Source organism: Mirounga angustirostris, unplaced genomic scaffold (assembly GCF_029215605.1).
Source record: "Mirounga angustirostris isolate CCGP_5_RB_7025 unplaced genomic scaffold, mMirAng1.0.hap1 SCAF_4, whole genome shotgun sequence".
Taxonomy (NCBI): domain Eukaryota; kingdom Metazoa; phylum Chordata; class Mammalia; order Carnivora; family Phocidae; genus Mirounga; species Mirounga angustirostris.
In genome coordinates, this window is record NW_026991712.1 from 136,420,922 (window position 1) to 136,446,501 (window position 25,580).

Consider the following 25,580-nt stretch of genomic DNA (forward strand, 5'->3'; position numbering starts at 1 on the left):
AAGAAAAGATTCTAATCTTCCCATTGGCCTACTGTTAATTCCACTTCCTCCAAATGGCTATCTGAATAAGTCAGTAAGAATATATGTAGAATATTTTCTTCCCAGTTCCTTCCTTTAACTCTTTCTAAACAAGAGCCACAAAAAAAAAAAAAAAGAGCGAGGAATAGCTAAAGAGAAAAATTTTGCAAATTCTGTAAGCTCTAAAACACGGTGACTTTTCTTAAGTAGGTGGTCAGATTCTAACAAGGATCCAGCAGAGGCCTTGCATATAGTACAGGCATTGTAAATAGTTGTTAAATAATTGGATCCAACAAACATTTATTAAGTGCCAATGAACAAGACCCTGTTACAACCTTCTAAGACTCCTGGTGTAAGTGAGTTACCCAACATATATAGTGGTAACAATAATGACAACTATGTATTCATTCAGTCATTGTTCTATGGCTGGCACTATTTCAAGCGTTTTTATATGAAATAACTCATTTAATTTTCATAATAAGTCTAAGAGGAAAGTATTAAAGATGAGAAGATGAGGATGAAGAATCTGAGGTTTACAGAAGGTTTCAGAAGTAATTAGTGTAATAAGTAGTAGAACTGGGACCCAGGCAGTCTGGCTCCAGAAACTCCCCATGAGAATGCTTCTAAGCTTCAGTGAGGGGCCATGTCCCCTCCATTTCTGTTTCCCCAGCACTCATAACCACTCAGTGACCATTTGCCATTAAACTGTGCCAACTGCAAGGCTGACAGGGAGTAGGAAAAGAATACAGATACACTGTGTTACGCAACAATAATATGGCCTAATGTCAGGGTAGGAAAGGGTGGAAGAAGCCCAGGTTTAGGAGCCAGACCAGAGACCTGGGCTTGAACTCCAAATTCACCAGTAACTAGCTTCGGGGTTATTTCTTCTCTGACAAAAAATTATCCACCCCAACACCCACACACTCACCATTTCTGGGCCAAGAGCCATTTTGGAAATTTGAAGGCTCTGTAAGATTGGATTCTACCCGCAAAGACTCAAAACTAATTCAAAATAAAGATGACTAAGTCTGAGGTTAAAAGATTTACCTCAGGTCACACACCTGGTTGGTACTGGTACTAAAATTTAGTTTCCCGAGTTCCAGCTCAGTGCTCTTTCGTTTAAGTCACAGAGTTTCACTTGAGGTAAAGAAGTTGAACAAAACACCATCAGAAGCAAATTATTCAAAACGGGACTTTCCAGAGCCAGTCTGGAATTGGACAGCTGCCTCCTTGTGTTCAAGAGAGGCACACCCCAGTTTCACTACAGATCTGAAATCTAACTCTCTCTCCTTGTGATGTCAGAGGCTGGGGACATCTTCTAAGCAGTGAGTAATGCTCTGGAGATAAGTCTCCCACTGCTCTGCTACGTCCTAAAAATTCTCTCTTGCCTTCTTTCCCTGTTGGGATGTCCTACTCAATACCAAAAATACCTCTCAGTGAAGGGGACTTATTCCCGGAAGAGAGAAAGTCACTATCACCTCCCTGTTGGCTCAGTTCTTTCCCTGAAAGGCTTGCAGCACCTTTTCTTTTAAATTCTCTACAGTTCTAGAATCTGGAGAGAAGAGTAGATTAAATGTGGCACAGGAAAAGGAGGGCACTGTCCAGAGAACACTGAGTGTGGTTGGAGCAGTGGGCGCAAACATGACCTCAAAGGTGTGCATGTACCTTGAATAGAGATGGCTGTGTGGACATCACCTATAGAACTTTATGTGCTTAACAGCACAGAGGACAAGTGCCAAGTATCTTTGGAGCCAAACAAGCCAGGGCTCAGATCTTAGCATTTTCACTCACTAGCTGAGTGTCTATATTAGCAGCTGCCCTCACCGGGGCACAGTTTCATTGGTTAAGAAAAGCGAGATAATAACTTCTTAAAGGGTTGTTGATGAGGACAAGATCTCGTTGTAATTCCTAATAGCAAATCTCATACTTAGCAGGGGTTTAATATTATGCTAACGCTTCTCCCCCATGTTTTATGGTTGAAACAAACGTTTTAGAGTGCATTCTTTGGAAACAAAGAAAACACTTTGGGGCAAGTATAGCACTGAAACTGATTTGTCCAGCCACTGTTCTATCATAGAGGCTCATAATGCAGGGAAAATCTCAGAATTGGCTGAATCTGCCCTTCTTCTGAATAAGAGAATCTCATGTTAAACTTTCTACATCTATCTAGACGTGCTCTTCCAACAGGGCACGCGGAATGAACCACCTCCCAGGGAAACACATTCCATTTTCTGCCAAATCTCTAGAGGGCTAAATGGTTCACTGAGGCAAAAATGGTCTCCACTACAAATTCTACCCAGTGTAACTCTGCTCTTTTCCCTGACAACACAGAATGGTGAAAAGGGCATGTTTCCCCAACATGGTTCCCTGCTAAAAATCGGAGTGACTCCCCTCCACAGAAACCTGAGGAGTAGGGGGTAGTAAGTAATCCCACCAACAAAATCAGAAAATGAAATAGAAGGAGCACATTCCATTGTTGCAGTGAAAGAGGAGGTAAAGGTAAGTGTTTCTACAACTTCAGTAAAACCACTGACTCAAGATCAGGAGAAAAGGCAGGAATTGAGGTAAAAAGAACCAGCTGAGATGTCAATGCCTTGAACGCCAGAAAGAGTCCATAGTTGGTTCAGTTTAATAATTTGCTGAGAGCAATTCTTTATCAAAAGGTAAATGAGATGAGGAGGAAATTGCACCTTGAAGGCAGGATCATAGGTGTGAGATGTTCCAGACAGAGGTGGTTATGGGAGCCACCTGCCTCACAGGTAAAGTACCCAGGGATCCCCCTGAGATGTGGACTGCAGAGGTGAGACCAGAAGCTGGGCGCTGTGGTGGACACGAGGCTCTGTGCTCAGCAAAGGGGCCGGAGGTGTCATCTCTGATGTGTGCGTTCTCAGTGGCAGGAACACAAGATGCAGAGAAAGCACGGGCGTGAGGAGGTTTTAGAGTCCATGTTTGTGAAAGAGAGTGTCTCACGGATGACCTAGAGAATGGGGTTGACCTCAAATTTCCTCAAGAGGGTATGAATGTTCTAGACCCCCTTCTGTGGAAACAAGTACTATATACATAAAGGGGATGCTCACCTCACTCTAAGATATTTCTGGCTAAATCAACCTCTTTTTGAGATATTTCTCCCCACTTAGTTTGCAGTAATAGGTTGTGGTCTCCAGACACAGGGCACAGAATGACTGGCATTCTTGTAGAGCTGAAGCCCAAGATTTTCTTTTCTCTCGCAGCTGCTCAGCAGAGAGAATGGTGAGAATGTGGGGCCTCTGTGGTGTCACCAACATTTAGTAGGTGTGTCGCCACTGCTGGGGACTGTCGGGGTGTTCAAAATACAAACAAGTTGCCCTTGTGGTCTTTCAAACCATCATATGGTTTTCAAAACAATTCTGTGAGCTGGGAAGAATGGCTATTTTACCGTGTTTTGAAGTAAAGTCTCCATTAGTCAGAAGGAATATAAAGATTTTTATTCTCCTGGATCTTATATTTTTTTATTTGTGTAGGGCTGGGCATAATTCTGGTCTGATACCCAGGACAGGCTTATTTATTTGTTGGTTGGTCCTTTTGATGATTTGTTTTATGTGTCAACTTGGCTAGGCAACAGTACCTGGCTTTTTAAACAATATTGATCTAGGTGTTGTGAAGATATTTTGTAGATGTGGTTAACATTTATAATCAGTGAACCTTAAGTAAAAGAGATCACCTTCAATATTGTTGGTGGGCCTCACCCCATCAGTTGAAGGTCTAAGAGCAAAAACAAGTTTCTTGGAAAAGAACAGATTCTGCCTCAAGACTGCAGCATTAACTCCTTCCTGAGTTTCCAGAAATTCAAACTTGCCAGTCCCCACAATTGCATGAGCCAAATTCTTAAAATAAATCATAAATATATGTATATATATTCTCACACTGATTCGGTTTCTTTGGACAATCCTGACTGATATGGTCTGTATCTCCAGGTAGCTTTCACTCTGCATTTTTATTTCCAGATGGTGCAAACTCAAGATCAGATTCTGAATCTTATTCAAGTTAGCACTTCCCTTCTCCCCTCCATGGTAGCAGGCCATAATAAAAATGTTTAGCTTATGGAACACACAAAACCCCAAATAAATGGATGAACATATGCCAATGGCATAACGAACAATTATGTTTTTAAAAATCAACACAGGACATGTATGCCCCAATACCATATATAAAGAGTGGGCCATTGTTACAATAAGCAAGACTAATTGTAGAAGGCTTTCCATAGGTAAGTTTCTGAGTCAGATTAAGAGGCCTGGAGGGAAGGTGGTTTGGAAGGGTGAGGGGCATGGAGAAAACAGCCAATCAGAGGGAAGCCTAGAAATGATCTCCAGGTGAAGAGAGACAGACTGGTTAAATTTGCAATGAGAGAAGAAGAAATAACCAGCATGCATGCCCACACACACACACACACACACACACACACACACACACACGGCAGCCAACTGGCACAGGGGCGATCTGAGGGACTCAGTGTTTGTCAGGACAGGCACTCTGCATGGAGATGTAGAACAGTGGTTGCCACTGAAAGCCTAAGACCCCCCCAGCGATGCAAAGCCATGGAAAGCCTCTCCCAATGCTTATGCATCACACTGAAGGTGTGGGTTTACTTCACAGAACTGAGCCTCTGTTAGCAATGCAGGATTGAAAAGGAAGCCACAGTGTCATGCTCTTAGTCTGCGGGACTGTCCTCCAAAGCCAGCAAATGGAAAACTCTGGAGGCTTCACCTTCGCCTTCCAGGCAGATAGTCATGTAGCCTGAGGGAATGCAGCAGCTCTTGCAGGAGCCCAATTTTCTTTTTGTGCAGATGGCAGTCCAGATTGGCAGCACAGATCTTGAGACATATTTTTGTCTCATGGACATTGTTTCAAGTTCCCCAAAGCTAGAGCAGTGGGGCAGTTGCAAAGTCATTCGGTTTCTCTGTCCCCATAAGCAAATTTCCCCTCATCGGAATCTACCCCCAACTCAAAGAAGTCCGTTTTTCTTTCTCTTCTTTTACTTACATTTCATTGCACTACCTCTCTTTCACTGTTCATTCTTTTCAATGATGTTTTTCTTTTTTTTTAAGATTTAATTTATTTATTTGAGAGAGAGAGACAGAACACAAGTGGGGAGAGGGGCAGAGGGAAAGCGAGAAGCAGACTCCCCGCTGAGCCCCCCATAGGGGGCTCGATCCTGGAACCCTGGGATCATGACCTGAGCCGAAGGCGGATGCTTAACTGACTGAGCCACCCAGGCACCCCTCAATGATGTTTTTCAATAAATATTTTTTGAGCACCTGCCCTGTGCCAGGCACTGAGTACACAGTGTAGAGGTGTAAGTAATCAAGAAAATGGGCAGTTATAATACACTAAAAAGTATTAACATTTATCTAGTGCTTTCTGTGTGTGGCATTGTGCTAAACCCTTTACATATATTAAACTAGCTCTCACGACGATTCTCTGCTGAAGGTCTCATTATTATCCTCATTGTACATATGAGGAAATGAAGGCCCGGAGATGTGGAATTACTTGTTTATAGTCCTACAGAAAGAAAGGAATAGAACCAGGACTAAACTCAGCCAGTATGGATCCAGATCTCGCCTGCTTAGCCACGAGGTGGATGGAAGGGGCAGGTGCCGAGTAGTGTGCAAGAGAAAGCACATGTCCCTGGGAGCCCACAGGAGGGGCCAGCAGCCCAGACTTGTGGCCCAGGGAGAAGTGCTGTATTTGAAATTCAAATCAGATCACATCAATCTTCTTCTCAAAATTCCTTCATGGCTTCCCACATAATTAAGAATAAAATTTACACGTTTCATCCATGGCCTACAAATGCTCTGCTCAACCTCGTCTTTCTCAGCTTCTTGGGCCTCGCTCTTCACTACCACCCTATTGATCCAGATCTCAGGCTGGAGCACCTGGAAAGTGTTACTTACTGTCTCTACCCACCCAGCTCCCACTCAGTGTTCAGGTCGCAAATTCCAGGTCATTTACAAAGGCCTTCCCTGTCCCTTAATCTACATTAATTCCAATAATAACTAATGATAATAATAACTAGAGCAAACGCTAAATAATACTAGATGGTAGGCAGTACTCTAAATGCTTTACGTATAACAGCTTACTTAAATATTACAACAATCCTAATGGTAAGTACTAGTATTCTTCCCATCTTTACAGGTGAGGCAATATTATAGTATTCTGTACGTTTCTTCATTATAATGATCAAATGTGTAATCTTGTATTTATTTTCTTAATATTTCCTGGGCTACACGGCCCACGAGGTCAGGCTCTAAATTCTTTATCTTCACTATTATATCTCCAGTGTCTAACACAGTGTCACATATACAGTAAGCATCTAATAGACATTTATGGAATAAATTAATAAACGAATGATGGGCATGTATGAGACACCTCTTTTAAGATTTACACATTTTTTATTACTTACAATAAAATGGATAGGTAACAAAGGAATTAAAGGGAATTATTATATAGTAATTATGAAGGCTGTAGGTAATTCAGTATGTTTGTTTGCTCTCCTGTTGTGAAATGCTCACCATCCCCCGTTCCGTCAGTTATAACTTCCGAGGTTTATAATGGGGGTGGGGCAGGGACAGCGTGGTCTAGACTAGAGGAAAGAGCATGTGTTTTTCAAGAAATACAGACCTAGGTTTCAGTTCTGACTTTGTCACTAATTATGTGGTTTTGAGAAGACCCCATGTATTCCCTGAGCCTCCTTTTCTAAATCTGTGAAATCAGGACAACAATCTGCAGGACAGTTCAGTGTTGAGAATTAAGTGAGATCATGCATGCAGAGTGCCTAGCCCAGTGCCTGGCACATATCAGGACTTGAATAACTTCTAACCAACTGAGCCACCCAGGCACCCAGGACTTGAATAACTTCTAGTTCTTTTCCTCTACTGCACTAAGAGGCAGGCAGGTGGGCTTCTGAAATTCTATGCTTTGCTAGGCAAGCAGTACTAGCCAGACTAGACCCTAGAAACATGAAGTCAATGCACAAGTCAGGGGGTAGGGGCAAAGACTGCGGTACTGACCGGGCTGCCTCCACGGATCAAACGGACTGGATAATTGCCATGGCCCCACCTCACACCATGCACACAGCCAAAGGGGAGGCAGGAAAGTAGACAAAACTCCGAGGCGTGACGTTTGGTACTTGTCAACAGCTCTGGCTGGGAGTAAGTCAAGACAATAAACTAAGAAAAAGATCCAGTGAGTTCTGTTGCCTGTTCTCTGTTTCAAGGGGACAGTCCCTGCTTTGTTTCCCTTCTCTTGGGTGAAAGACTGTTCCCTGAAATGCTTCTGGCTTCCGAGAACAGCTCTAAAGGCAACTCCATAAAGTGCTGGCCAGGGGTTGATCAGAAGCAAGCAAGCAGAATTCACCCTGCCCCCAAGGATCATGTGGTTTGGGGGATGCAGGCGGGAAAAACAGGGAACTTAGAAAGTTCTCTTCCTTCCTCCTTCATTTCCCTACATTCATGTTTATCCTTCTCTAGGCCAACCCTGACCTCCTTCTTTTCTTCCTCCCTCCCAATAAAGGGAAGAGAAAGAAACAGGTGGGTAGGAGGGGGCCTTCCCATTCTCAGAAGAAACTGAGAGAAGGCAGAAGAGCCTTTCCAAAAGAAGTCAAAGCCCTCCCCTAGGCTGGCCTCTGCTAGTAGGCTTTGTCTTCTCTCCAAAGGGAAGCTCTGGACCAGCTTCCGTTGCTCATCTCTGCTGAGCTCCCTGAGTTGAAAAGCCTGTATCTGTGCAGGTAGGTACCAAGCCCTGAACACTGTATTTAAATACAACTGTAATGAGCTGTGGAGCTGCAATTATTCTATCCTATAAAGCGAAGTCCTCTCACGCTTATGCAAGAGAAAGCTCTCAGTTAACTATGATCCAGTTTATCAGAGTCCTAACTGAGCGTTCTCTGCAATCTGTCTTTAGGAGAAAGAGCCATCCTGTATGGTGTCCTACCTTCAGCTCCAAATGTATTTCCATATAATCAGATTTTTATGGTTTCAAGGAAAACCAATCTTAAGCTTCAAAGACAGCTTGCCTTCTAGATTGTATTCCTATAAAAGGGAAGTAGATCAGAACCTTTTAGACAGATCTGTCACAGGACTTTCTGTTTTGGTTCCCTACTTATGCCAGCAGGCCTGGGCTCTCAGCTTTCGCACACTGACTACCTGCTATGTGCTGGGGGCTGTGGGAAGCATGTTGCATAACGTGATTAATAAGATGATACTAATATTGTCACTTTTCTAAGTGCTTTTTGTATGTTCACACATTCAATCCTTACAACCAACATAGGAGGTTTGTAAAATTTCTATCCAGGTTTTGGAGATGAGGAGACTGGGACATGGAGAGGTTAAATCATCTGTCCCAAGGCCACATACTAATGGAGTTGGGATTTGAAAGGGGCAGTCTGGCTCCAGAGTCTTTACTTTTAACCACTACATGCATACCTTTTCTCATTTAACCCACACAGCAATCTTACATGATAGAATATTAAAATGTCCACTTTCTAGACCAAAAAAACCTGAGTCTCAGAGAAGTAATTTGTCTAAGGTATTGGCCCACGGATTCCCAGCCCAGCTCAATTCAATATACTAATTGAGGACCTACTTTGTGCGAGGCACTGTACTTGGCACTAAGAGATAATACAGAGTAATAAGCTAGTCACATTGAGTCATTTTTTTTATTGTATTTATTTTAACACTGCCACTTTTATCATATTTATTTTAACACTGCCTGAATAATGGACGAGAAAGGCTTACTTCCAGTGAAAAAAAGTTACATGTAGTCAAGATTAGCCAGGAATGTCAGCATTGTATACATGCCTGAGAACTAGAAGATATTTAGACAAGCCAAATATGAGTTCTCATATCCTTTCTGATTCAGGCATGGGCATATGCTCATTTGTACTTGTTCAGTCCATAAAGATTTACTGAGCATCTACTATATTCCAGGTCATGTTCTATAAATTGGGGATATAAAAAAAAACATTAGTACTTAAACTTGAGACAATCTTAGTTTAAAAGGGAATAAAATTAAATAAATAAATACAGCATAATATGGCAAGTGCAATAATTGAGATTTTGAGATAATAATAATTAATAATTGAGAGTAATTTTGGATGAGTTGCAGGGAGCACATACAGAAGATGGCATATATGCTGAGTCTTAAAGGATAAGGAATGGACTTTTAAGATGGGAATAAGTAAAGGAATTAGTATTTACTAAGCATGTGCTATAGATCAGAATCTGGATTGAGACTATGTATTTAGTTGAATCCTGACTCAGAATCCAAGAATCAGTGAGTGGAAAGAACTGGTTCACTTGACAATGGAAGAATATCCCTGAGCTGAATATGTGAGTGATATTTTTGGGAAAAGGCAGCCCAGACAGAGGGAACCGCATGCACAAAGGCAGAAAGGCAAGAAGAGCCTGGCATATTTAAGGGACAGTATGTTCAGGGCATCTCTGCCATCAGCTGTGCGTGGGGCTTAAAGTGAAAGATGAGAACAAAGAAGGAATTAGGAGCAAAATTCTGAAGGAATTGGTAAAAAGTGGGGATCCTGTGTTGAAGGCAAACGATAGCCAGCTAAGCAAATAACTATGACTGGGTTTTAGAAGAGTAATTCTAGTACCAGGATAGAGGGTGGATTGCAACGGGGAAGGCCCGAGGACAATAGATCAAGTGGGAGGACCAACATAATGGTCTAGGTATGGGGGGATGAAGCACTGAACTAAGGAGGAGGGGGTAGGGGGTGATTAGAGAAACAGCTACAAGAATTGACTGTTGGAGGTGAAGAGAGAGATAAAGGATGGACTCTGAAGCCACTACTCAGAGCCAGGAATATAGGAGAAGGAACAACGGTGGAGGGGGGATGGATCCAGGCCTCCAGATGAACCAAAAGGGGTTACCAACGGTGGTCAGATGTCTGGCATTTATGTACATACTAAATAAAAAAAGAAAAACAAACATATATATAAATATGTGTACACACACACACGAGCTGATAAGCAAATGGGGCAGTGCTGGAGTAGGGGAGCGCCGGTTAGAAAGGGAGATGACAGCTGAAACCAACATGGTGGGTTCCGATGACCAGATCTGAAGAAAGCTGTCTGCTCAAGATGGCTCCCTAACTCTGAGCCTGGGAGGGAGAGGCGTCCAGGTGTGAGGTGAATCTTTGGCTCTGACTCCTGGGGCTGCCCAGGTAAACAGAGCTGTCAGAAATACCCAGAAGGAGACAGACGTTTCCTGAAGGGCTCTCTCCCACATGCCTGGGAGCTGCATGACCAGGCTTGAGGGAGGCAGCAGCTGGGGTTTGGGAGGACACAGGCACGTGGGCAGCCTCCTGTTTCCTGCGGCAGCTCTGCAGATGAGGCAGCTGGAGAAGTGAATCTTTCTCTCTAGCCTCCTCCTCCACCCTTTGCTTCAGAGCCCCGCTGCCACAGCACTGAGCGGCTGCATAAAGGTTGATTCATAGATGAAGGGCTGTGGCCACCAGCGGACAGAAGTGGCAGAAAGAACGAAGTGGTGCGTGTGCTTGTGCGTGTGCGTGCGTGCTCAGAAGAAACCTTTTATGCAGGGAACTGTATGTCAAACACAGCCTCACTGGCAGACAATAGTGGTTTGCCCAGACGATTTATGCCACCAAATAAACATCAAGATGGGCTGTGTAGAGCTAAAGGTGAGACACGTTTTCAGAAGTGGGGTGCCACCCCTCACGGTCTCAAAGACAGGAGATGCTTTACACACAAAACACCGAGGCAACAATATCTGGGCATCGCCTGAGCCTACTGTAACCAAAGAGAAAGAAAGGCCGGAACTAAAATGCAAAAGAAAAAAATAAACTGTGTTTGGAGATAGGTCTGCTACAGTGTAAACTTTTCCCTTTCTCTGGCTTACTGCTATAGCAAAACCTGATGGTTGTCTTTGTAAAAAAAACGTGTCTGTATCTAGGTCCCTGGCAGTGATTTGCCTCTGGGAGGGCCAGCAATCTATTTAATGACTCCATTGACGTCAATAGCATAACTGAAATACTTACTAACATGCATGATTCCAACTTTCAGGGGGGGTGCGGTGGGTGGATGGTGTTTCTCAGCAGCACAAAAACATGAAGTGGAGTCAACGCGGAACGGACTCAAGGCTTTAGGCAGCAAGTGGGAGATTAGATGCTGCAGGTTTCATTGGTTCCATTGAATAGGAAGAAGCAGTCACACTAAATTTAGAAATTAATTTTGAACCAGTGAAATAGCCATTAATGAGCAGGGCTCTATTTCTGGCAATGTTTGCTCAAGGGTAACGTTTTAACTATTCACACTTTAGTTGACTTGTCAATGTTTTTGCAATTACCCACACTTAATTTTAGACATACATGAAATAACTGCAGATCAATATAAATAGCTCGATGTTGATGCTCTGGGGTAAATGTTCAGAAGAGGGCTATTTTAGACAAAAGCAGTTCTTATAAAACAACCGTTCGGGGAATTATTCCCAGAATTACCAGGGCTTTTCTAGTGCATTTGCCCTATTGTTTTGTATGCAGGCTGCTTAAACACTCGAGGTGAGTCATTAAGGCAATTATCCCAATAATTCAGGCCACAGGACAATCAGAGCACTAATGAAAAACTTCTCTGATATTTCTAGTTTTTTCTCTTATTCCTTCCCTTTCTTTCTTTCTTTCTTTCTTCTTCTCCTTCTTCTTTTCCCTCTCTCTCTTCTTTTGGTTATCGCCCCCCCCACCCCCCTAATCTCTCCTTTGTCTTGCGTGGCTGCGGCCTTTGGGAACACAATTGATTTTATCCGTATTTGTCCCCAGTGTTGTAATCCTGCCTCAGAGTTCTTGCTTAATGTAGAAGCCAAGCAAACGTCCTGCTTATGCCAGGCTTCATTGCCAGCCATCTGACACAAGCCACTGCTGTGGTTCTCAGAGAGCCTTTTACTAGTGCACACACAGTCCATCTCTCATCCCAGGCCCGGGCGGCTCCGGCAAAGAATGAAAACTCAGTCAATGTCATGACTTTCAGAAATTCTTAGAATCCAAGATAACTCTCTGAGCCCCTTGTCCATTCCTCGAACCGACCCTGTGTCTGGCACACCCCCATGAACTTTCAAGGGGATATTCATAATCAAGTAAAGATATAGGAGGAACTCATACTGAGAAATAGGCTTCTTAGCAGAAAGCCCCTTCTTCTGCTTTATCAACTAGTAAAGCATTATTTCCTCCCCCTAGAATGGCCTGGACACATAAGAGAAGGGATTCCCGTGAGTACTGAAAAAAATTAATTAAGTCTGTTTCTCACTTAGGCCAACCTATTTCAGACATACTGGAAAGTCCTCTGTTATCACATCTTATTTCTCCATATACAGGCTTTTCTTGAAAAACATCTAATTGACTGGTGTTAAAAACCACCTTAACACCACCATAAACTAAGGCTTTGGAGACTCAGGCTGGGAGAGACTCTGGGTCTGCTGCAGTCTGGCCTGAAGTCCTCAGGCAATTTTCTAATCATCTTCGTGGCATGGTTTGCTGTCATTTCCAATGACCCATGGACGTGGAGGGTTGTTCTTCATGTCATCCGACATGTTATATTGGTGATGCTCTTGCTCAATATGTTTATTGTTAAATTTTTAGAACAAGAAGATTAATATAGACTCTCCCACCATACACATCAATTCACCTGCTGAAACATTGTATATACAATATATATTACCAATCAAGTCACATTTATATGAATCAGAGGTGCTGGCCATTAAAAGGACTACTTCTGTAATCCTTTTGTAAAGCAAAGAGTCATTTTGTAAAGGCAGTAAACACTTGATGATTTATCCTTTCAGGAAATTCTTGCTTCCCATGACATATCTGTACTCAGTATTGAAAGGCATGCAAAGGCAAGGGATAGAATGGGTGGGAAAGTGAGACAATTATCCTACACACACACATACACACACACAGTCACCTGCCCACTCGTGCACACGCATACCCACACACACACATTGATTTTCCTCAATAATATGTTTTTTTCTGTTGAAAACAGTTTGAGGCCTGAGATCCTAAAAATGACTTCCAGTTTCCATGTTGAATGTGTACAGATGATAGAAGCCTGCCTTGTTTTGGAGTGCTCTTTCTTCTATGTTTTTCCTCTTTCTGTTCCAATCCTGATGCAGCATGTAGAAAAGGCCTGGAGTTCCTGCTTGTGGAAAGGCAAAATGCGAGAAAAATCGAGATGTTCACCACACTCCACAGCATTAGCATTTTCAACACTCTCGGGAAGATTTGGTGCCTCTTTCTCCTTAAAGCAGGAACATATCATTTCCATGCTGCTATACTTTCTGCATTTTGAATTCTCAATTACTTTACTCTGGCTTTGCACTCAAAGTGCAAAAATGCCAACTTTTTGTATTTAATTCTTTTTGTCCAAAAACCCACACGACCTCACAAATACATATATATGCTGTTATAGCGTGTGTTTCAAACCTCTTTTCATTTAAATGCAATAGCTGATGTTTTTTCATAGTAAAAAAGCCACAGTTGAACATTTTTCATAGCCATAGAGATAAAAATATTAACTCATTATTAAAATTTAATTTATGAACAGTTTTCTTCAGATAAACTCAAACTTTATGCAGTTCTGGCCAAATCAAGATTTACTGTCTTCCTACTACGTGAAAATAGCCATGCAAATGATTTTGATTGATAAAGAGATGAATAAGGCACAGCTCCTGCCCTCAAGGTGCTCCCATGCAAGAGACACATTAGCCATGAATTACAATATAACCCAGGATGGGACTGTTGCCATAGCACACAAAAAGGAGCAATTACACTGATTTTCTAAAAAAAAAATTGGGATGTCTTTGCAGAGGAGGGAAATTCGCGTTGTACGGCGAGAGCTGAAAAGAGTAACCTTGGTTAAACGGCGAGAAGACTAAGCGATTTGCTTTAATTTCCCCCATGAATTATTTGTTACTGATTAATTTGTAAGAGCAAATGTACCAATTTAACCATGGGTTCTGACAAGCAGCTTTTGAAATGAATTGCATCCCCTTCATTCAGATGCATGACAAAAAAGCCTTTTAAAAAATATTTGGCTTTTCTCTTTCTCCCTCTCTGTCTCTGTCTCTCTCGTACACTTGCTTTTTATCCAAGAACAGTTACCCAAGTCAGTCAGGCTTTCCTAACAAACTGGATTGTTGCTAAATGTGTTTACATGATCATGGGATTCTTGTATCTTTTATTATAGATTTCAGTGGAAATACATGAGTTCAACTTTAGTGATAATAAATGAAAACCTGATATTATCATGAAAAATCATCCTTTAAAGCAGCACTCCAGCTTTCAATTCTGTTTGCTCTGAGCTACTTATTTTTCATTCCCTTTTAAAGTTTCTATTTAAACACATCTCTTTGTCACATGCTGTTAAATATTAAAATACCAGGAAAAATCTGCCTGACTTATTTAAGCTGATAATAAGAACAAAACACAGGATGTGTGTGTCCTCCTTCCTTTTCTGGCTGTGGTTAAGCGTTAAGGAGATTTTGAAACCTATAATTACGTAATAATTGGTATCACTACATTCTCTTCCCGATGAAAAGCCAGAATTTTTGTAGTTTGCCACAAAGACAGACAAAAACAAATTGCCTAAGTGGTATTGTCATTTCTTCGCTCCATTGTTTTAAAAGAATTTAGCAAAAGAATCCCTATGCCAAGCTGTAGTTACTGTGCCAATAATCACAAAACGATCTTTCCAACAACATCTCTGGCTAATGAGCTAATTTATAGAGCCATAAATATCACGTATTCTCCTAATGTTTGTCAGTATTTATTACAAGAAAAAGAAAACAGTTTAAATATTCAAATTGATGTCAAAAGCTTCTTAGTGCATTTGACTAACAGAAATGTGAGCAATGGTGTCTCACGGGTAAGCTAATATGATGAAATGATAGGAGTTCAAAACCACCTCCTTTGATCTCCAACTATGTAATACCGGTTATATGTTAAAACACTCTATTTAGTTTCCTTTTATCTAAAGGAAATAGTACATCAGCACACCATGTTTTTAAAGCCCCTGGACGGAGTACTATTTTCTTCTGTTTCCTATCACAAGGTCTAGAGGCAAACTTACTTTTACTTAATATCTTCCTTTCACCTTGATTCTTGTTCTCAATCTTTTTTCTAATAAAAATATTTTTAAAAGTGTGTACCATAAATACTTCTGAAGCCAATGAGCCAATGGAATCTATGTTTTTGTTCCTTTGTTTGTAGAAGTTGGGCTTTTATATTATTCCCGTTACCCTCGTGGCTGTGAACACAACATACAAGGAAGGAAGATCGCTAAGTATCAAGCAAAGGGAATGGCGTAGCTGGAAAGAGAGAAGTGTTCAAGGCAGTGCAGTTTGGTGTTAGGCGGTCTCAACAGAGCTCATCTGACTTGTTTCTCCTGTGGTTTTACTCAGGTCCACTGCCACACTAGTGGGGACAGATTCAAGGTGGAAAACTCCATTTTGGACTTGTAACTGGTTGCATCTTATGTCAAGTACAGTTACTGTTCGATATATCTCCAGGGGGCTCCTTCAGGGTGGCCCTGCCCCTCCACACCTCTCAACTCCCCATGGGAAGCATATGCATGGCACTGAAAGATGAGATGTTGGGTTTCTTAAAACACACACACACACACACACACATACACATTTGAGGAACAAAGTTGGATGACCTCCAAGGGAAATGATTTGTGACCTGGAAAAGTCTTTGGTTTCACACCTGGAAAGGATGTAGATTCAAGTGGGACCTATAGCTGACGCTAGGAGGAAAACCACTAACATACCCTGTGGGATGCTCAGGCCAACCTGGGGGCCCCTCAGGGCCTTTGAAATCAGCTGTCCTGGCGTTTATGGGGGCCAGCAAGCCGAGGTGAAGTTGCACTATCAATAGAGCTCCGCCTCCTGCCTCCCTTCTGGGAAGCCCTATTACCACACATCCATCACACCCTGAAAACCCCGGCGTGCACATGATGGGAAAAATAGTCAAGACTGCTTTTCATTTGATTTTACATGGAATGAAGGAAAGCTCCACTATGCCTTTGAAAAAAGTCACCAGGAGAATTTAGAGGGCCACCATAAGCAAACCAGTTCTATTATCTTAAAGAAGTTTCCGCACAAATGGCACCTTGATTATTTTGAAACATGGAGCCAGGACTCATGAGGCAGCTTACCTTGCAGGTTGACTCTGGAGACAGGTGGCTGACTAGCAGCAGCTGGGGACCTCCTGTGGAGACCAAGAGGAAAGAAGGCCTGAGTCTTTGTATGAATATCACCTCCATGTTTCCCTCACCCCAACCCCCGGGATCACTGCGGAGTTTTCCAGGTCATAATGAGCTATCAAATGACATAACGCTATCTCCGGAAGGTGATGTCCCAGAACACTAGTAGATGACTGCAGCCCTCTCACAGCCAGATGGCCTGGAATTTCCCTATGCACAGCCTCCTGGAGGCTCGGACTCTCCAGGAAGGAAGTCGTTTACTCCAGGTCCCTAACCAGCCCCTCTGTTTCAGGTTTCACTGTTCCAGGGGGCCCTCAGACAATACGCTTGCTCAGGAATAATACCAAATGTCAAAGTGGATCCCGATTCCTTTGGCAGCACTGCAGCAAGTCATGCCAGAGGAGCCCTTAGAGACCAATCAGTCCAGGCCTCCCTTTTGCACCTCAGGAAACTGAGACCCAGAGAGATGAAGTCAGTTGCCAAAAGTCACGCAGGAACAGGAATCCAGTTTCCTTAACCTCTGGAGTGGTCTTTTTGCAGAGGAACTGGGCATTATTCTACATTATAATAAGCCTGCTGATGTCAAGAGTCCAATGAAACAAGCAAACAAATGCAGGCTCCATGAATACTGGGCTCCACCTTTTGTTTTTTGTTTTCCTTTTTTTCCTCTTTATCTCCTAATCCCGCCCACCGCTGCTCCCCACCCCACCCCCGCCGGTTTTGCTGGTCTCACCAACCTCTTCATGCTTTTTAGAACTTCTGCTTAGCACATTACAGGAGAGCTTCCCCCAAATAGTCTAGAGCAGTGGCCCCCAAACTGTAGGGTCATCAGAATCATCTAGAAGGCTTTACTAAGACCCACGGCTAGTCCCAATCTCCAGGGTGTTTGACTGAACTGGCCTGGGGTGAGCTTGTCCATTTCTAAAAGTGCCCCGTGGTACTGATACTGCTGGTCTGGGGAGCCCATTTTCGGAACCACTGGAATAGAGGGCTGTCTGCCCCATGACAGAGCAACAGGATATTAGCAATAAGCAAGAGAGGGAGACGCTAGGCCAGTCAGTGGTTCTCAAGCATGGATGAGTATCCTACTCACTTGGGGAGCTATTAAAACCATGATGCCCTTCCCCATCCCTGGAGAGGCTATTTCAGTATCTGGGAATCTGTATTTTTCACATAAATCTGTGAATTCTGATGCACAACCAAGTTTGGGAAGGAAGCCACGTTCTAAATGACAGAGAACGGCCTGCAAGGATATTGTGAAGAAAGGGTCTCCGTACTGGGATGGCCACAAGTTCTCTTCGCAGATCTGTAAGTGCACCAAATCCATCTATGATCTGTTAGGGGCAATCTAGCTTCTAGGTAGCACACCTGATAGCTGCGGGCTCTGATGGACAGGGATCGCACTTACTGAACATTTACTAGCTAGGTCATCCTAGGCAAGGTACCTTTAAACCCTCTGTGGCCTGACATTTTCTTGTGTAACAAAGTAAGAACGATCGCCCTCCAACAATCACTTTTTTCCCTACCAAACATCATGCTAGGTACTTCTTAGCTTCCACTGGGAATATAATCATCTCATTTTCAGGAGAAGGAAACTGAAGCAGAGGTGAAGAGGTTAAGAAACATGCTGAAGCACCATGGTTTATAATTGGTGTAGTTGAGATTCAAAGCTAAGTCTTTCTGAATCCAAAGTGCATTCTCTTTTCGCTATTCCATCTGCTGATAACACCTGCAGTCATACTGAGGGCTGTTTTTCAGGAAAAGTAAGAGATTAAATTCCAAACTCCTTAGCTTAGCATTCAAAGTCCTCTGCTCTTTGGCCTCAACATACTTTTCCCAGCTTATCAGTTGGAATTCCTGACATTTCATCTCAAACCATTGACTGGCTGTTTGATTTCATGTATCTTGTGCTTCTCCTTAATAGCACTTTAAAACTGTAATTAAAATAGACACTAAGTAGTGTTCAATACAGAACTCTGTAGTTTAAATATAAAATTTATACAGGCAGGGAACAGCTTGTTTACTACTGGATCCCTGGGACCCAGGATGGTCCTTCATATGCCAAGCATTCAGTGAATCCTTAATGAATGGAAGAAGGAAGAAAGGAAAGAAGGAAGGGAGGAAAAAGGAAGGAAGGAAGGAAGGAAGGAACTCATACTTTGCCCAAGCCAAACTTGATCGCTTATTTTTCCTTGGACACGCGCTATCCCTTTCCTGACATTGCTCAGGCTATTCCTCTGAAAGGGAACCTCTCTCCGCCCAAATCCACACTTGTAAATATCACCTACCCTTCTGTGATATTGTGATTTAGAATAAGAAATGTGTATTTGATCTTTGTCTTCATTCCTACCACAGAGCTCCTAAAACTCTTGGAATTTGAAGAGAGTTCTAAAAAGTGTGCTTTGTTAGGTTAATGAGATTTATGGAAAGCCTCTAGGTAACCTAAGGATCGGGGCTGACTGCCAGGGGAACCACCTGATTAGAAGGTTGGCACTTTCAGCCCCACCTCAGACTCTGGGGAGACGAGAGGAGCTGGAGACTGAGTTCAGTCATCAGTGGCCAATGATTTGATCAATCTCGGCTATGTAACAAAACCTCCACAAAAACCCAAAAGGACTGGGTTTGGAGTGTCTCCAGGACAGTGAATGTGAGGAGACTGAATCTCTTCCATTTGGCTGTTACTGAATTATATCCTTTTATAATAAACCAGTATTCTAGTAAGTAAACTGTTTCTGAGTTCTGTGAGCCACTCTAGCAAATTAATAAAACCCAAGAAGGGAGGTCATGGGAATCTCTGATCTACAGTCAGTGGGTTAGAAGCACTAATAACAAACTGAACTTGCAACTGGTGGCTGAATTGGGGAGAGTCTTGCAGGACTGAGCCCTTAACCTGTGGGATCTGATGCTATCTCCAGGCAGGCAGTGTCAGACTGAATTGAATTTTAGGGCACTCAGCTGGCGTTAAGGGAAAATTGCTTGGATGTGTAGGGAAAAAATCCACACATAGGAATTGGTGTCAGCATCGTACCTTCAAAGGTGAAATGCCATTGTCTGCAAAGGATGCCATCATGTTAGCTAAAATGGACCCCTCTTCTAATATCCCATGGTGCTTTGTTTGTACCTTTAGGGTTATTTCCTCCTGTTACAACTCATATGTGCACATATTACCCCTACCGCTAGTCTGTGACCCCACTGAGGGGGGGATCCGGTGCTAACTTCTTTCCGTATATCCTCTGTAGGCCCCACCAACCTGCCTCACAAGTAGTGGGCACTCCATAGATGTTGGTGAACTGTTGATTGAATGAACCCTTGATGTGACAATCATTTGAGAAGCCAAATACCACATGAATGTTTTATCTGGTTTCCTTTTCCTCTACAGTCTCGGTTCTATATACCACTCACTATTCCCACAAACCCAGCATGTGCTCACATTACTGGGCCTTTGCATATGTTTTGCTCCACTCACTATTTTCCTCCCTTATAAGTGGCAGACTCCTTCCCCTGCACAAGGAATCCCCTCAGCCATCACTTCCTCAACTGTGCCTTCCCCACTGTGAGTAGTCACCCTCTGCGTTACTTGTGGCTTGCTGCCCTTGCCCCATTCTAGCACTGCTCAGACTGTCTTGCAGTTCCTACAGTTCCTATTTTCTTGTCTGTCTCCTCAACTCACCTGTGAGAAATTTAAGCAAAGACTGGATCTTGTTTATTTTTGTAACCTTGGAATTGGCAAAATATTTGTTATGATAGAGGTATTCAATATGTATTCACTGGATTAATAACATGCTGCTAATAATTTTATTTTACCTGTCTTCCTGAGTTCCAAAGAAGGCTTTTGTGCAAGGAGACATGGAACTAGGGGACCCTAAATGTTTGGGAATCTCTGCTTTCTTCATGGTTTGGCTACTCACAGCACCCAATTATCCCAATGACTTCTTGAAAATGACACAAATTACATAAATGCCTTTGTCCCAGGAGTTAATTTTGAAAACTTAGCTCTTATTTAGAGTTGTTCATTCAGATAAGCATCTGTGTGTGTAAGCTTTGCAAAGGCAAGAACCATATTTATTTGACTTACCACTTACTCCCAAGACCTGGTGCAAAGAAGAGGCTCAACACACATTAAATGAATGAATGACTTCTAGAAGCTACATTATTGCTTACAGGGCATGAGACTGCCAATTAGAACCTGTCAGGAGTGCCAGAAGAAAATGTCATTGGTTGCCCAGTTTCCAGTGGTCCCTAACTTACACAAGAATCATAAGAAGTTATATGCCTGGATTAAAGACAGTGAAATTAAAAGGGAGGATAATTTGGCCACAGCAGTTAATATTTTATAGCCCTGGGGGTGCCTGGGTGGCTCAGTTGGTTAAACGACTGCCTTCGGCTCAGGTCATGATCCTGGAGTCCCTGGATCGAGCCCCGCATCGGGCTCCCTGCTCGGCGGGGAGTCTGCTTCTCCCTCTGACCCTCCCCCCTCTCATGTGCTTTCTCTCTCTCATTCTCTCTCTCTCAAATAAATAAATAAAATCTTAAAAAATATATATTTTATAGCCCTGAATAGCACAGTGGAGAAAGAACTGGACTATGAATAAGAAGACAGGAATCCTAGTCCTGGCTCTGGCACCTTCCAACTATATAGCCCTCAGCAACTCACTGAACCTCTCAGTTTCTTCCTCACTTGGGGAAAGCAGGCGGCAACTAACATTTACTGCTAATTTACAATGTGCCAGCTCCTGTGTGAACACTTTTCCATATATTTCCTCACTTACTCTGAGGAAATTTGGCTGGGTTCTTTCCCCTCTGAATGCTCACGATTTTATTATTCTCAGCTAATTTAAATCCCATGCCAAAAGACATAAAGCAATGAAAGATACACATTGAAAACAAAATTAAGTGGTTATTAATTCTTTCTCAAAGATTACATGCATGTTGATTAAATTATGCCTTTGAAGAACGTTGAGACAGAGATGTTACATGATTTTCTGATAGCCATTGGTAATTTCGGCGATGTTAGAGGCACAGTTGAATGATGGGGGACACCTTTTTGCTCCCAGCTGCTCTATGCCCTGGTTATCAGACTAAAGAATGGTGGGCATTCTCACTTGTAAGTGATTTCTCCATCAGCTGAAGCCAGTAAATGCTTTAGGGATGCTTATCTGAATTAACAGCTCTAAATGAAAGCCGTATTTTCAAAATTAACTCCTGGGACTAAAGAAATAATAGGTTTTAATTTGAAGCCAAGAAATACAGGCCCAATCAAGCATCTCTCAATGGAACATTTCATGGAAGTGCAAGGAAGTCACCTCAACAGAAACTGAGATTTTCACCCTTTGGGTGGTAAAGCTCAGGCAGACAATGAGCCATTTTTGTGCAGAGCAAAGAGCCAAAAGATAAAGGAAATCTTGACTTATGAGAAGTATAGTTCTATGTGGGAGTTCCTTTTCATATAATAAACCACACTACCCAGATGTCTCAAGAAAACCATTCCAAGGACAGAATTATTGCTTAAATGTTACGTTTAAGGCAAGGAGTGTTACTCTGGAACCCAAGTCAATGTCCCAGAAAGCAACTTGTGAGCTCCATGAATCTTACAGTTTCAGTTGTTAAGACAAATGAATATGTGGGGGAAATGCTCTCAGATGGTGGACCCATTTTTCTTGTCCTCAGTTTTCTTTCTTTCTTTGAGGGTATTGACTAGAAATAGGTTGGAATGCATTAAATGAACACTCAGTTTTCCAATCTTCCCCTGCTAAGCTGCTTCACTTGTAGCTAAAGCCCATCATTCAGTTCTCAGCCTGAACTGGACAGGCAATCTCAATTTCTGGTGAAACTCTGGTGGTGCATGTGCCCTGCCTTGAACTTTGGTTAGGTGGTGTTGGTTTCAAGAAAATACTTGAAATCAATAAGAGGATCAACTCTGTACAAATATGGGGATGATTCTGAGAAAGATCATCAGATACAACTCTCCTACTGCTCCTACTGCTGGTGATCTATTCGGTTTGGTGAGTGTGGTTTGGTGTGGACCAAAGGTGATGCAAAGGGCCATGATTTGGAGAGTGGTCCTCAGCCACAGTGTGAGAATGGACTCTGGGTCAGCTCTGTATGTGACAATTGTGGTCTTAGGGTACTCTAGTTCCTGAAGGTTTATGTGTCTCAAACCCTCAAGGCTGTGGAAAGACCTGATTTTCAAGAAAGTAGCTTGAGCTGACATAGCCTATTATTCAACACGGTTAGGCTGAATGCCCCCGTAGTTACAGAAAAATAATATTCAGGTTGCTTGCTAACACACAGTAACTGAAAACATCCCCTACCCCTTTGCCCTGGAGCCATGCAGTACAATGACCTTGAGTCATGCTAAACTAAAGAAGCCTTTGAAATGTATCCTTATTAATCTTTCTTCCCCAGTTCCTACCTCCATCATCTCTTGGTCCATGGCTTCACTCCAAATATTTTTTTAAAATCACTTATTTATTTATTTTGAGAGAGAGAGAGTGGGGAGAGGGGCAGAGGCAGAGAGAGAAAGAGAGAGAGAGAGAGTCTCAAGCAGGCTCCACACTCAGCGAGGAGCCCGATGCAGGGCTCTATCTCAGGACCCTGAAAACATGACCTGAGCTGAAATCAAGAGTCAGATGCTTAATTGACTGAGCCACCCAGGTGCCCAATTCACTCCTAATATTTTAATTCCTGAAAACACTCTCCTAGCTCATGTCTCTGCCTTTGGGCTCTCTGACCTTCATCCATTCCATAAATTCTTCCTAAATGACTCTCTGTTAAAAAACCTTTAGAGATTTCTTCCCATAACCAAAAAGACTTAAGGGGTGGAGTGAATGCAAAGATGTGAGGTAATAAAAATAGAATATATTGGTCCCTGCTCCCAATTTCTGACACAGAGCTCCTAAAACTCTTGTAACTTCCTAAGTGACAAGAGCACTAGGAGCATCTTTTGTTCTAATGAGGAAACTCTGGATGGGCTCCTAGGAGGGGCTGGTCACCAGAAGGACCAAGCCATGATTAAGGGCTTAGAATTTTCAGCCCTATCTCCCATCCAGAGAGGGGAGAGGGGCTAAAAGCAGAGTTAATAATTGATCATGTCTATGTGATGAAGCCTCCATAAAATCCCAATAGCATAGGGTTCAGAGAGCTTCTGAGGCTGGTGAACATACCTACCCTGGGAGGGTGATGCCCTCCAATCCCACAGGGACAGAAGCTCCTATGTTCAGAACCCTCCCAGACTTCACCCTAGGTATCTCTTCATCTGGCTGTGCATGTGTGCTTTTATCATGTCCTTTAGTCAACTGGTAAAGGTAAGTAAGTGTTTCTCTGAGTTCTGTGAGCCATTCTGGCAAATTAATTGAACCTGAGGAGGGGCCTGTTGGAAGCTGCGATCTGTAGGCCGTAGGTGAGAAGCACGGTGACTGACATCTGAGTGGGAGGTGGTCCTGTGGGACAGAGCCTTTAATCTAGGATCTGACGGTATCTCCAGGTAGATAGTGTCAGAACCGAGTTAAATTGTAGGACACCCAGCTGGTGTCCAAGACTTGCTTGTTGTTGCGAGAGCAGGGGACCTCCACACATTTGGTGACCAGAGTGTCAGAAACGAAGTGTTTTCTGTTAGGGAGACTCACAGGGAAGAAAAACACAGGAAGAACTGGGTTTTCCCCTACATAGGAAGAAAACAACTGTTTTTCCTTACAAAGTACACTGCAACGAGAGTCAGGATATCAGGCTTCAGGTCTGACCCTGCTCTTCACCAGCAGTGGTGAGTTCTTGTGCAAGTCATTTAATCTCCCTAGGCTTTGTCTCCTTGTCCACAGAGTGGGGGCAACAACACCTGTCATATATAGCATTTATGGTGATTCTAACTGAGATAATGGATGTGAAAACTCCAAAGTGTTACACTGTCTGGATTCAGCAAGAGAAATGTAACTATCAATTATAATAGCTCACATTTACAGAGCACCTACGATGTGCTAGATGCTGTTACAAATGCTCTATAAATATCAACTCATTTCATCCTCAGAACAACTCTATTTTATAGATTGGGAAACTGAGATGTAGAGAAGTTGTACCCAAGTCACATAGCTGTAAAGTGGTAAGATTGGGTTATGAAATCAATAGGTATGGCCCCAGAGGCCCTAGTCTGTACAGAAGAAAAGGTGGGTAAAGGGAAGGAATCTCTTCTGAAAAAATAATTTTCCAAATAATTGGTGGTCTTTCTCCAACAATTATTTATTCAAAAATTTATATGTGTGATGAATATTTATGGCACATACACTATGTGTCAGGCATTTTGCTACATATTAGAAATTCGAGGAAAAGTAAATTTAATTCTAAAGGGGCCTCAAAGGACATGCAGTCTGGTGGTGGGCAGAGACCCATAAACGGTGTGATAAGTTTGGGAGAGTGCTCTGGGGCCACGGAGGGGCACTCAGCCAGGCTTGGTGGGGTCAGGGGAAGCATTCTGGTGAAGGTGATACTACAGATGAGCTATGAAAGACAAGTAGGATTTAGCCAGGCAATCACTGGCAGGTGAAGAGAGACGTTTTAGGAAGACAGAACAGTAAGTCCATAATTAGGATGGAAAATAGAACATGCAGGGAACAATCAGACCACAGTTGTTAGGATGTGATCCCATGTGGCCAGAGACCCGATCTGATTATTCACCACCATATGCTCTGGCACTTCCTATTTGAATACAAGCTTTGAAAGGGCAGAAAACTTGTCTGTTTTGGTCACTATTATATTACCAGTTCCCAGTAAAAGGTGGTGCTCAACAAATATTTGTCAAACACATACATGTATGCATGGATGAATAGTATATACTAAATAAATACTTCTTGGGTGAATCATTTAATAAATGAACAAACAGGGAGTATCACTACAAAAGAGGCTGGGAAAGTCTCTAGGTTCATGTATACTGCATCAAATATAAACCCAATCAATTATCAATCAAACTAACTTGAGTTGGATCATGAGGTGCCTTGGGTGCCATTCTATGATCATTGATTCTAGGACCTGCTGATAACCTGTGATGATCTTTTAAAATGCTGGATAGTGAGCTGTATAGCACTTAGACTCACAGATTGAAATGATTTTGGAGGAGAAAGTTATGTGAGAATATCGAGTTCAAACCTTTCATTATAAAGATGAGGAGACCAAGGTTCAGCAATGTTCATTGAAATGACCAAGGTTATATAGTTACTGGGGTGGGGGGGGCAGAGGAGAAGATAACCCCAGTCTTATTCATCAAATTGCATGAACCTGTTTATATAGTATCAAAAAAAGGCAACTTGGACTTGAGCT

General features: G+C 42.6%; 1 protein-coding gene and 1 long non-coding RNA gene across 2 annotated transcripts in view; one reads left to right on the top strand and one right to left on the bottom strand.

Moving 5' to 3' along the window:
• The window catches only part of PDE4B (phosphodiesterase 4B), a 100,772-nt gene extending 84,086 nt beyond the window's left edge, over positions 1–16,686 (bottom strand). The window contains exons 1-2 of the mRNA XM_064589009.1: positions 16,622–16,686; positions 16,230–16,282 (exon numbers count right to left, since the gene is read on the bottom strand). Of these exons, the coding sequence (XP_064445079.1) occupies positions 16,230–16,282; positions 16,622–16,671 (103 nt within the window). The 5' untranslated portion in view covers positions 16,672–16,686. The remainder of the gene's footprint in view (positions 1–16,229; positions 16,283–16,621) is intronic.
• The window catches only part of LOC123859518 (uncharacterized), a 90,786-nt gene continuing 72,901 nt past the window's right edge, over positions 7,696–25,580 (top strand). The window contains exon 1 of the long non-coding RNA XR_006794505.3: positions 7,696–7,780. This is a non-coding gene — a long non-coding RNA (uncharacterized LOC123859518). The remainder of the gene's footprint in view (positions 7,781–25,580) is intronic.